The following is a 13,229-nucleotide window of genomic DNA, read 5'->3' on the forward strand; positions in this document are numbered from 1 at the left end:
ATTTGGCTCTCAAAAGAAACTTCAATCGTTGTACTGTTGATATTTGGCTGTGACTGAGTTTGTCGACCACTGTCCTAGTACAATGCCTTGTAAGTCATTTCAGCGGAAACTCACCCAACCCCAGACCCATATATGAGCACCGGCAGAGGCTGTGTGGCATCTCCCTCCCAGTCACCAGGCAATTCTTTAAATTAGAGACACTGGCACAAGATTGTCATTCACTTTTCCGCATACTTTATTTGTTACAAACATACAATTTTTTAAATATAGACTGTAAAACTCCATTTGCAAAAGTCTGCTATTGTAAGGAGTACACACCAGCAGTAATGATTCTTAAACTTTTTTCTCTGTGAGTTTTTCTGTCAGTTTTGCTAGTTAGTGGTAATTACGGGACCCGCCATTTTAGAGACCTGTCTGAAGCAGCCCTGCTCATCTCAAAATTGACCGCAATCTGAGCTTCAATCTCCAGGCAGTGAGATCAACAGCCCATCTAGACTCTGCTTTTGAACATTTCCAGGAAGTATGGTTTCTGAATGGATACTGCACTTGTTTGAATTGCCCATGCAGCTGTTTGTTAAAGTGCATTCTTCTTTTAAAAAATAAGAGGAATAATCTTTATTCTTTAATCAAGGTACTTTAAAAAATGAACTTTTTGGTCTCTCAGCAGATATTCCCAAGTTGATCCTAACACTACAAATTTTAGTGTTCTATTTACAAGTATTTATAGGGTTACAGGTGGAGGGGATCTTATACATTTAAAGGTGCAGTTTCTTTTGAAGCAGAAGTCAGTCTTACAAATTCACACATAAGAACACACACTTGGTTTACAATGCACAGCAGGTGGGTATTTACACAGACTGAAGACACCGCAAAACCCCCTTTAAAGTAACTTCCATAGCTTCCCAGCCTTTCAGCTAAGATCAATTGTAAAGTGACTTCCAACCTTAATTCTACTTATACATCTGATTAGATCAGGAAGCTGTCTCCTGCTGTCAAGATTTGGTTTTAACTTCATTCAAACAATGTCTATAGATCCTCTACCAGCAGGATACTAGCCTCACTTTGGAGTGAAGAATCTAATGTAAGGAAGCCCTGATAGATATGACTGGAAACATCCCAGAATGCAAATATTGATAATTGGGGAAAAACCTCAAAATATACTTGGCCTGCTACCATAACATGCAAAACTGCCCACTCTTTATAAGTATGCCCTGCTCTGATTTAAAATGTTTCTGCACTTGCCCAATCTATTAACTTCTAGGAAATCACAGAGCTTTTTATAACAAAGGTGGCATGTGGACTGGGAGAAAAGGGTTTACATCTCATCTGAAGAGCTGGAAACAAAACTCCCAAATTCCTACACATGTGCTAAGTGACAGAATTTTTTCAAATTTCTTAGGACTCTCCCCGCAGTTATATGTTCCCAAAAAAAGCAATTTTAAATGGGGAAATATTTTCAAATATAAAGGTTGGGTTTTTTTTTTTTTTTTTTAAATCAACCTGGTCTTGTGATACAGGGTAAAGAGTGGGGACAAGTTTCCCTTTAAGGGATAAGGGTTGGTCTAAATCAGTTTTCCTGAGTTAGCCACTGAAATGACTGAGGATAGGAAAAACCATGCTAGTGAACAATGTGGACAGCTCTATCGTTTTCTCTCCAATACTAAGCCCACATTTCATCACATGAAAGATATAACCAGCCCTCTCTAATCAATGACAGTGAGACACTTTACATGTAATAGGGAAAATGAAATTTGTTCTAGACTCAAAATCTGTTAATTACAAATAGTCATATTCTCTTGCTGCTTTTCTGACATGGCTAATTGGAATGTCTAATTCAAGAGGCATGAGTTAGATTTTCACATGAAAAGCAAAAGATTGTGAATAAAGGTGATTACACTGATGACATATTTCCTATTTCATTAGGAAATATACATTCATAAAGGTCTTACTTGGATCAGAGGTACAGATAACAATTGGAAATTACTTAATAAATAAATCTTCATGATCCAATTTTGTAATTTTTTTTCGTTTTCCAAATTTAATTTTTGGTACTGATAATTAGACCACATCTGTTGAAATAAAGAGTCTGATAAAACTAAGTTTTAAGAATGAGGGCTGGGCAGAGACCGGTTTGGCTCAGTGGTAGAGCGTCGGTCCGCGGACTGAAAGGTCCCAGGTTTGATTCCAGTCAAGGGCATGTACATTGGTTGCGGGCACATCCCCAGTTGGGGGTATGCAGGAGGCAGCTAGTCAATGTTTCTCTCTCATCAACGTTTCTAGCTCTCTATCCCTCTCTCCTCTCTGTAAAAAAAATCAATAAAAATATATTAAAAAAAAAAAAAAATGAGGGCTGGGAATGGTGACTTTAAGTAACAAAGCTGTATCAAGAGCCTATCTCTTGAAACTTCTGGGGTCTAACATTTAAAAATTAATGGCTACTTTTTTAGATTAAAAATGGGAAATGAAGTATAATTTGCCATTTCTATCTTATATTTGGAATTTCAAACAGGGGATTGGCATGAACTTTTTCTTTTTTGTCTATATGTTTTCTTAAGGTAAATGAATTTTTTCTATTCTACAAACTATCTCCCCCTGCTCCCAGCCCCATCTATATACTCATTATTCAGTTTATTCAATGGGAACAATAACTGTTTATGAAGACATCTAATTGTTTTACAATACTCTAAAACTAACCCTGAAAACTGAATCTCATCCATTTACTATAACTTCAGTGCTGTTGCTGACAAAAAAAAAAAAAGTTACCTTAAGTAAGGCTCAAGGGAAAAAAATTTATAAACTGTGAGTGCAACATTGTTCACTATCCCATCCACTGGAAGCTAGCAAAATGCATTCTGGATCAATAATACAAACTTTCTAACATTAGGAAAGATTTCTACTCTTCATTCAGAGAATAATATTCATAAGCAGATTATCTTAGGGGAGCCTGAGAAACCATGACCCACATCACACAAAGAGTCCATGTATTTCATGATCAAAAAGTGCTTTTTCTTGAGAAATATGTCAGGGTTATAATGGCAATATACAATGTAAAATCACTCCACACTTTCTCAAGTGAAGTACAAAATGGAAAAGGAGCAAAAAGATGGGAGGCTCTGCCCTCTGAACAGGCCTTATGCATGTGACTTTTAAGGGTGTATTAAATTAAAATAGTTTTAAAGAGTTAACAGTGGGATTTTACACCACTATATATATTCTAAAACCTGAGATTGGACATCAAAGCAATCAACTTTGTACTTATTAGAGCAATTCTGATACTTCCTAAAAATAGAAGACAACTCAAATGAATTAATAACTCCCAGATCAAAACCATTAATTTCCCCAATCAAAAAGGAGACCAATCACAAACACATTAGGTACTAAGAGTACTGCAGAAAGACTCCTGGCAAATGAGTCATTTTTACATAAGCAAAAGTCACTTTTCTCCTTCCCCTTCTCACCGATCAAGGCCACACTATTTTCAAATGGGTATCTACTGAGAGATCAGTTGTGCATTAGACAAAGTACCATAACTGGGTTAAAATGAAAAAAAATTTACAGTGAAGAATACTTATGTGCATAGCTTACACACTCAAGCGTCTCCTTAATTTTATCCACCTCAAGGCAAGGCAGACGCAAGCAAATTGTCACCTTTTAACACCTTGTGTAGATCATTCTATGCCCCCCTGTAAAGCCAGTCAAGGTCACATTTCACAAAGCATCCTCAGCAACTAGAGTGCCTGAAGTGTGCAGCCGTTTACAGACCACTCAATATGAGGGCATTACTATAACCAGCCTCTTCTGCCCACAACCCTGCATTTTCAGATAAGACAGGATAATTGTTTTGTTTTGAGAAAACTGAAGCTTGAATCTCTTAAAAGACCTGCAATTTATTGCAAAATGACGGAAAGGTTACAAAGGAAGCAGGTTAACGGCTGCCCGGACTGGAGGCCTCACCATCATTTTGCAGTAAATATTATGGAAAGTGACCTGACCAGTAGCCGTGTCTGTCTCACAGCCACAGTCATTGTACCACCTACATGCCTCCCACGGTAACATAGGGTGTCTGGGTTTTGGTTTGGTATTCGCTTTGATTTTTGGTGCCATCCAGATTTACACTTTGTTCTGTGCAGCACATGCACTGACAACTTCCTTTGCTGATGAGAACTGTAGTTCTACATGAATGACAGGTAGGGACAATAGAAACCAGAAAGGACTTATGGGATATACTCAGTTTCTTGCTCTTTCAATTCTGCTCCTAAAATTGTGGGCTTTTCACTTCTGTAACTGCAGCAGTTTGAGAAATGAACATTCTACCAATTATTAGGAAATAAATTTTACTTCCCTATTTCTTTGCAATATGACTATTTTGAACATGTCCTTAGCTGCAATGTTTGCCAAAATCAAAAAACAAGCCCTAAATCACTGAGTATAGCAGTGGTTGAAAACAAAACATTTTCTGCTTGGATTTAATATAGACTATTTCCTTTAATAAGCAATATCTATACGATCGAATTCTGAAAGATGGCCCATTAACACCGCCTTGTTTAACAAACCACAAGTTAAAAGTGTAGTTTCTATTGTCCCTAGTGACTGGAAGGAGGATCAGTGAAATGCTACAATCAATCCACATCCTTCTGTAACCTTCCTGCAGTAGGAAGAGAGGCCATCAACCACCCTGCAGGAGAAACAAACCTTTGAGATTGGTTAAGACTTAAAACCCACCACTATGACATTTACCACTTAATCTTACATAGGCAGGTCAAAAATTTTAATATAAATTACTTTTCCAACACATAGCTTATGCATTCTTTGCTCCTTTTTTTTTGGAGGATTCTCAAATTGATTATCTAAAGATTTACATATGATATATTACTGTTATATGGTCTAATGACTAAGAAAATTTCTCTGGTAACCAAAGCTGATCCCATATATGGTAGTGTTCTTGGCATATATTCTATATGCCTCAGACCACTTCCACATTCTTTCTATTCAGCTAATTATAGCTTAGTAGCCACTGGTGAGGACTGTGAAGACCCTGTCATTTCTACAGAATAGAAAAGCAAGGCTATTTACTGCAATTCAGCCAAACAAAAGAACAGAAAAAAAAAAAGTAAACCAACCCCTTAAAAAGGAGAGGTACCGCACCTTTGCAAAATTGAACTGGCTCACTGCAGCTGAGCAACAGAACCACCAATGAAGCAAGAAAACAAGTTGGTCTATACAGGAATTGTACATGATTTCAAAACAAGTTACAGCGGTCAGCTAATAGCTGCAACCTTAATTTTCATTGCTGCCTCAAAGTTTGAAACTAAACAGTTTCTGCAAACCTAATGCTAGTTTCTCAGCTCCTTTACTAAAACTACTTAGGGATTTGTTCTCCGCAGCAAAGAAATAAAACACTCAAAACACATAGGTAAATACAGCAGGACATCATTGAAAACAGCTGCCTTGTAGTACAAAATACAGTACAAGTATACAGATGTCGTTAAAACATCGAAAATACTATTGCTCCCATACAATTTAGGAAACATTCTTTGCAACGGAGAAAATTTTTTAAAAAAAGAAAAGCTTTAAAAAAATCTGTTTAAAAACTCTACTGTGGACGATGAGTAGAGAAACTGTCTGAAAAGGGCACCAATGTTTGTGGCTCTCCCACTTTTTTTTAACCTAAGATTAGTGATATTCTGAATCACAGTCTAATTTTTAAAAAAGCCTAATTTTTATATACATGATTATTTCCCTCCCTCTCAGCCACAATGCATGAAAACGACCTTTTTGTATATTACTTATTTCCTAATAAATACAAAAAGATTGTATATATTGAATAATACCAAAATAAGATAATAAAAAGGGTATGCAATAAATTAAAAGGCAGCTCAAATAAAGGGCAGTCATGCAGTTAAAAAAAAACAACCACTAAGATTGTGGAGTGGGGTTATTTGCCTCTTGGTTGAGGTGTTGCACAAAGCATACCTGAAAACTTTGGAAAGAACATCGCTCCCATTCGATTCAAAGTTACCTAGGTCTGTGACATTCAAATACCTTTAATGGGGTGACATTAACTTGATTAGTAAAATCACTTCTACTGAAAATCCATTTAAAATATAGAAGAGGTGATCCTTGAAAACCCCAACTTTTATTCTTGAAAGACAGCTGGATACACTGGCAAGAGCCAGTTTTGTTGAAATTTCAAGATGGTATAAAAATGCTTCCAGGATATAGTCACATATTCACGCTCACTTCGGTTCCGTTCGATGGATTTCAGCTTCCAAAGGGCACACTGCTTGCTAGACACACATCCATCTTTTGCCAACTTTGATTGTGAGGTACTGATATAATGGATCAAGTTTTAAAATTTTTATTTCAAAAGAATAAATGATGCTGGAATTCTGGACCTGAGGATCTTTAGTATTTGAACAAATCCACAGATTAAACTGAAGGTAGAGGAAGACTTCAGTTTTCGTTATTTCCAACTTTTCTGTTAGATGTATATTCCATTAAAGCTCAGGCTTGTAGCCACACTGTTCCTTTCTCAAGTTTTGTGGCTTAAAATCCCGACAACCAGTGGCCAAAACAGCTGAATTAGCCTTAATGCACTGGTTCACCTGGTGGAGCCACAGGGATCTGGCTCTCATTCATACACCTAAGCAATTTCTTGGTAATGACCTCCATGTTTGAGAGATCAGGGGAAGAACTTCAGTGAGCAGCAACCAATCCACTCAGTTTTTTTTCCTTGTGCTTTATGCCCGATTTTTTCTTGTGCATATCTCAGCAACCCCGATGTAAAACTGCTCTTTCATCTTCAATTTTTTTTTGCCAACTTTTAAAATATTTTAGCAACCAATTCTAATTCAAGGTTTGACAGCTGAATCCATTTGCATCCTGGAAGACAATTCTGCAGACATTGGCCTTGGTCCAGGTGTGGTGCAAAACCATCTTAAACAAAATGGATCCAATTTGTTTCTGTATTCCCGGTGACTTTTTGAATTCGTATTTTTGCTCTGTCCATGATTAAAGTTGCATTCCTTTTCATTAATCCTGTACCCTCAGAACTGGGTAACTGCAAAGGTCTCTCTCTTCTCAAGAATTCCATGAAGACCTAAATCCAAAATGCTGATTTCAATGGAGGTGGAGGAACAGACACTGCAATAGAAGGTCTGGAGAGATCTCTAGGTTCCCAAGTACAACACAAGTTCACAGCTGTTACCACGAGGTCTGGGTAGCTCAGAAGTGTTCCTTGGCCCAGGATGTGGAAGGACCTATCCCCCACCAGGGCCATCCTGAGGGGTTTAGGGACCTCGGCTGGGAAACCACAGAAGCTGGGCCTAGTTTGCTCAGGTGAGGAGACGCTGTTCTTGCAGGTGGCTGTCAGCTCCTTGGAACTTTACTGTTTTGTGTTTTTGTTTTTTTTTTCTCTAATTGCCCGTGACTGTTCTCTTATGGTTATTTCTCTTAATGGACTACATTATTTTAAATGCTGTTTTCTTCCTGGGGGCCTCCCTAGCTCCCCCACTAGCTCACTGGGGATGAGAAGGAAAGAGAGCTCTTCAGATGAGGGGGACGGGAGTGGGGTTGGAGGCCCGTAGGGGATGCTGCGCGTTTCAATCCTCGTCCACCTCCTCGCCCTCAGACTCGTCCCCGCCGCCGCTGCCCCCGCCGCGTCGCTCGTAAAGCTTATCCCTCTGGCGCTCCTGGATCTCCTTCATCTCATCCGCATACCGGCAGAAGGCGCCGCCGAACTTGCCCCAGGCCTTGAAGGGGACGGTGATGGCGTTGCGGTAGGACGGCTTCACCTCGCTCACGCGCAGGAACACGCCGTACTTGTTGCAGCCCACGTCGAAGAAGAAGCGCTTCGAGTCCACCGTGATGGAGGTGCCCTCCGGGAGCTCCCCGTACTGGCCGCCGCCGGGGCCGCCCGCGCCGCCGCCCGCGCCGCCCGCCAGCTCGTCGTCGTCGCCGCCGTAGTCGTCGATGAGCTTGGCCAGCGCGTCGCGGAACTCGATGAGGCCCTGCGCGGGCAGCGCGATCGTCTGGCCGCTCTGCAGGCCGCCGGGCGCCGGGCCGCCGCCGCGCGTCACGGTCTGGCGGATGCGCAGGAAGCGGCCGCGCTGGTTCTCCTTGAGGTCCAGGTAGTACTTGCGGTTCTCGCGCACCAGGAACTCGCTCTTGAGCGCGCGCCGCGGCCCGCCGCCCTCCTCGGCCGCCGCCGCCGCCGCCACCTGCTCGGGGCTGCTGGGGCCCAGCTGCGCGTAGTGCTCGATGAAGTCGCCCAGGTAGTCGCGGAACTCGGCGGCCACGGCCATGGACAGCGTGAGGCGGCTCTTGGAGCCGCCCGCGCCCACCTCGGCGATCTTGAGGAAGCGGCCCTTGGCGTTCTGCTTCACGTCCAGGTAGAAGCGCTTGTTCTGGATGTCCAGCCGCTTGGACGCCAGCTCCTGCGTCTCCTGCTCGCCGCCGCCGCGGGACGCGGGCTGGAAGCCGCCGGGCCCGCCGCCGCCGCCGCCGCCGCCGCCGCCGCCGCGCTCGCTGCCGCTGTCGCCGTCCGCCATCTTCTCGGCCGCCGCGCCCTGGCCGCCGCCGCCGCCGCCGCCGCCGCGCCCTGGCCGCCGCCCGCGGCCCGCCGCGCTCGCGCCCCTGCGCTCCGCCCTGCGGCTCGCTCTCCGCGGCCCCCGGCCTCGCCGCCGGCCCGCTCACTCTCTCCGGCCGCTCATCGCCGGCCGCCGCCCCCCACCGCCCCCGCGCCCCGCCCCGCCACTTCCGCCTCGTCCGCGCTGGCTTCCGGCGCGCGCTCGCCTGACGCCCACCGCCACGCCCACCGTGTCCTCGCGGCCGGAAGCGCCGCGCGCGCGCCGCGGAGGCGGCAGCGGCGGGGCGCGGAGAAGTGACGTAACGAGAGGCGAGGGCCGGGGGCCCGGTAGGGCGCAGGACCGTGAAGGTGAGGGGACTGTCCCGGGTGGCACCGCTGGCACATTCGGGCCCGGACTCCCGGCGTGTGCGCTCCGGTGAGCGCGCGTGTTTGGACAAATGGGCGGCCGGGGGCTCGTCTGCGCTGCGCCCCCGCCGCCAATCCGGGCCCGCCCGCCGGGAACCGCCCGTGGGAACTGGTGACGGGGACGCCGCTCTGGTCCCCGGAGCCCTCGCACCCGGGACGTCCGTGGGAGCGTAGCGTCACCAGGACGCAGGGAAACAGGGCCCGGGCCTGCGACGGGAGGGACCCCATGTTGGCGCAGAAGGACCCACGCTGCGTGGGGCGCGCGGCCCGGCTCTGCACCCCACGCCACCCTGAGAGCGCGGGCAGAGCACTGAGCCTGCTTCCCTCCGGTTAGATGGGGAGAATCGTGCCAGTCTCCGGGGTGGGTGTAAGAGCTACTTGGGGTGCAGTTTGTGGCAGAGAAGGTGACCTGCCCGGGAACCCAGGGGGGAGGGGGGGCCGGGGAGAGCCCCTCCCAGGGCTGCTCCCCCTCCCAGGGTGGGAGGCGCCCCCTGCTTCCTTCTCTTCTGCTGGTGGCTCACCCCGGGCCGCGCACTGGATTGCATTCCTTTCTTTTTCTCAAGTAAATCCTTCTTGGTGATGGAATTCCTAGTCGATTGTGTTTTGTAGTCGATAAAGGAAACAAAGCATATAAAACACGCAAACTGCCACAAAGGAAGCGCTAAGCATTAGTCGCCGCGGCTGCTGTTTCATAAAGAAGACCCAGTTCACGAGCGGGAAGGTGTGAGAGGTGCCTCCTCAAACCGTGTCATGACATCGCACAAGACCCGTCTCGGGTGGAAAAACACGCACATTCAGACAAAGTTAGAATAGTAGCTCCCAGCGACACACCCAGGATCCAGGGGAGACAAAAGTCTGGGGCCCTGGACATGCCAGTCTCGGCAAGGATTTGCATTTTGAACCCCTTGGGAAGGAATGTGACCTCAGGCATCGCCCACCTTCCTGGAAGATGCCCACACGGCCAACCAAACCCTCCCCTGCCTGGGGACCCCAACATGGGAAGGATGCTCTGTCCCTCTGTTTCTTTATTTTACTTTTTAAATATTTTATTTTTTTACAGAAAGGGATAGAGTTAGAAACATCTATCAGCTGCCTCCCGAACACTCCCCACTGGGGATGTGCCCACAACCCAGGCACATGCCCCTGACTGGAATCGGACCTGGGACCCTTGAATCTGCAGACCGGCGCTCTATCCACTGAGCCACACCGGCTAGGGCCCCCTGTTCATACCTTACCAGTTTGGTTTTCACAGTCAAGTTCTAAGGTAGAGTTAGATTCACTGTGTGAAGATGAGTGAACAGAGGCCTCCTTAAGTTGGAATGGGGAGAGCCGGTGGGGAGATCTTACACTGCCATCCATCAGTTACCCCGAACCGGAAGATACCACCTCCACCTCCACAGGAAGGAGGGGGGCTCCTCACCAGCCATGGGTACTGCTCAGCAGATGGAAGGCCACTACACTCCGAACTCCCGTTTCCACCAGTGCATTCTTCTTCTTCTTCTTCTTCTTCCTCTTCCTCTTCCTCTTCCTCTTCCTCTTCCTCCTCCTCTTCCTCCTCTTCCTCCTCTTCCTCCTCTTCCTCCTCTTCTTCTATATATTTTATTGATTTTTTTACAGAGAGGAAGGGAAGACGGATAGAGAGTTAGAAACATCGATGAGAGAGAAACATCAATCAGCTGCCTCCTGCACACCCCCCACTGGCAATGTGCCCGCAACCAAGGTCCATGCCCTTGACCAGAATCGAACCCGAGACCCTTGAGTCTACAGGCCAATGCTGTATCCACTAAGCCAAACGGGTTAGGGCCCACCAGTGCATTCTTTTCAGCAGCCCCTCCGCACACCCACCACCCACCGCGCCTCTCAGAGAATGGTCCTTTCCTCTGCTCTCCGGGTTTAACCCTGGTTCACCTGCCATCGGACTGCATGCCCACATTTGTTCCCAATAAACCCATTTGCTGGCGAAATAGCTGGCGGTTTGTTTAAGGTCAACAATTGCTTTGTTTCTGTTGAAGTTTCGTTCTTTCCTTGTACACTTAGGATCTAATACCCCCCCGTAATACTCAATAATCTAATAATGTGGTGTGTTTTTTTCAGAATTTTTACAGTTTGGTTTTTAAAATATATGTGATTATATCATGTATTTATATTTTATATTTAACTCTAGCTGGGATGTATTTTGGTGTGTGTGGTATGAACTGAAGAATCTAAAACATTTCTTTCAAACGACCAATTGTCCCAGTACTATTTATCGGGTAACCCTCCCCAAGGACAGATCTCAACAGGTGGAGATGGATGTAGCTTATTTGGGGCAGAGGGAACATTTGTTCCCAGATGGCTGGAAGTCTAGTTTGGCTGGAGCCCGGGATCTGTGAGGGGAGGGGGTGCTGAACAGCAGAGTGGAAGGTGGCTAGACGGGCTGGGGGGGGCGGGGGGCTGATTTGTAGGTGGGAGGGAGCTGGGACTGGAGCCAAGGGGGAGCCCCTGGAGCTGTGTACGTGGAGTGCGATGCCTCCCTGTGCTCCCAGGAGGTGACCCAGGACCCAGGACAGCGAGGGTGCGCTCAGGGAGGAGGCAGGACTGGAAGTGGCTGGCGGAGAGAGGGAAGGAGAATGTGGGGTTCAGGGGTCAAGGAGAAGAGTCAAGATTTAAAAACCCAACATGGGGATAAGAGACAGGATGCTGTGAGTGACCAGCCCCCAAGGCTGTTCAAGAAAGATGAGTTGTTTTTTTTAATGCGTTTTTTAAAAATATTTTTTTATTGATTTCAGAGAGGAAGAAAGAGGAAAAGAGAGAGAGAGAAACATCCACGATGAGAGAGCATCATTGATTGGCTGCCTCCTGCACACCTGCCCCTGGGGATCAAGCCCACAACACAGGCCTGTGCCCTGACCAAGAATCGAACTGTGACCTCCTGCTTCATAGGCCAGCACTCAACCACTGAGCTATGCTGGTCGGGCCAGTATGAGTTCTTATTGGAGATGGTGGTAGGGAACTCTGAATTGAGACCGTAGAGGGCCCGATACTGCGAAAGTGATGTGCCCCACACCCGCAAAAGTCACAATAAACTATACACTACAGAAGGAGCTGCTTTGATGCGTTTTTGGAATATTAAAAATTTTCCCCGGAAGTACATTCCTTCTCGGTGGCCTTAAGCACCTGTTGTGGCCGCCTTGTGGCAAATCCGGCATGAATAGGGCCTCTCAGAGCCGGCGTGTTAAATCTGAGGAGCTGGCTGCATGCCCGGGGGAGACGTCCAAGCAGCTGTGGACCCAGACAAGTGCAGGGCCAGCAGCCGAGATGTAGGCTTGGGAGCTGCTAGCAGACGGGGTGGGCTGGACATCCACTCCCAAGAGCCGCATAGAGAAGTCGGGGGCAGGCGAACGGGACGGGGAGAGAAAGGCCGAGGGGTCTGATGTTATGGTCAGCGCTGAGCCTGCACAGACCCTTCCCACATGCCCTGGGAAGGTGCTGGGAGGCACCCGCGTCCTGAGGAGAGGAGCAGAGACTGCAGCCCAGGTCTCCCCTTCTTTTCATGGAAGGGAGAGGGAGAGAGAGAGAAACATCAATGCTGAGAGAATCACCGATGGGCTGGCTGCCTCTTGCATGCCCCACACCGGGGATCCAGCACCCCACTCCTGGCTGTGACAGTCACGGCCCTGACATCCCGGAGGGAGGTGTGCGACGCTCGGGGCACGGCCTTAGCCTGAACCGTGTCACTCCCGGGTATGTGGGCTCCAGGTCCTGTGAAGACTCGGGTTGAGGGGGCAGCAGCCAGGTAAAAGCCAGGCCTACCTCGTCTGTCTCTGGGGGATGTTTGTTGGAAGAGAGAGTTGAAACCCCAGTCCAACAAACAGAAACAGAACTGTTGGAAAGTGTGTCAGCTGCACGGTAAACAGGCCTGAGGAGGCCATACCTGGGGTCCCTCCAGCCTGCACAGCAGGGGGCTGTCCCTAGCCCAGGGCCCCTCCCCCCAGTTGCCCTCAGCTCGGCAGGCCCAGCTGTGCTCACGAGGCCTCCAGGCAGGCTCTGCTCTCAGCTGCCGCGGGAACAGGTGCGCCCTTTCCACCCGCCCCGAGGTCACCCTGGTTTCCCCGTGGAGCCGGACAATGGCCATCTGTTCCGACTTCTCATTTCATCGAGAAAATCCCGGAATGTTGTCCTCCCTCCGACACTTCCTGGGGACTGGGCTCTGCCTCCCCCACTCCTTCCAGAAGGCGTCTGGCTCAGACACCGCCCC

General features: G+C 47.6%; 1 protein-coding gene across 1 annotated transcript; it reads right to left on the bottom strand.

Moving 5' to 3' along the window:
• Window positions 1-211: 211 nt before the first annotated feature.
• On the bottom strand, window positions 212-11,045 carry PURB (purine rich element binding protein B). Its single transcript, XM_084897149.1, has one exon. The coding sequence runs from the start codon at window positions 8,547-8,549 to the stop codon at window positions 7,602-7,604; it is 948 nt and encodes a 315-aa protein (XP_084753275.1). The 5' UTR covers window positions 8,550-11,045; the 3' UTR covers window positions 212-7,601.
• Window positions 11,046-13,229: the final 2,184 nt, after the last annotated feature.

This window comes from Pipistrellus hanaki (genome assembly GCF_964339955.1).
Source record: "Pipistrellus hanaki genome assembly, chromosome: 10".
NCBI classification, from domain to species: Eukaryota; Metazoa; Chordata; class Mammalia; order Chiroptera; family Vespertilionidae; genus Pipistrellus; species Pipistrellus hanaki.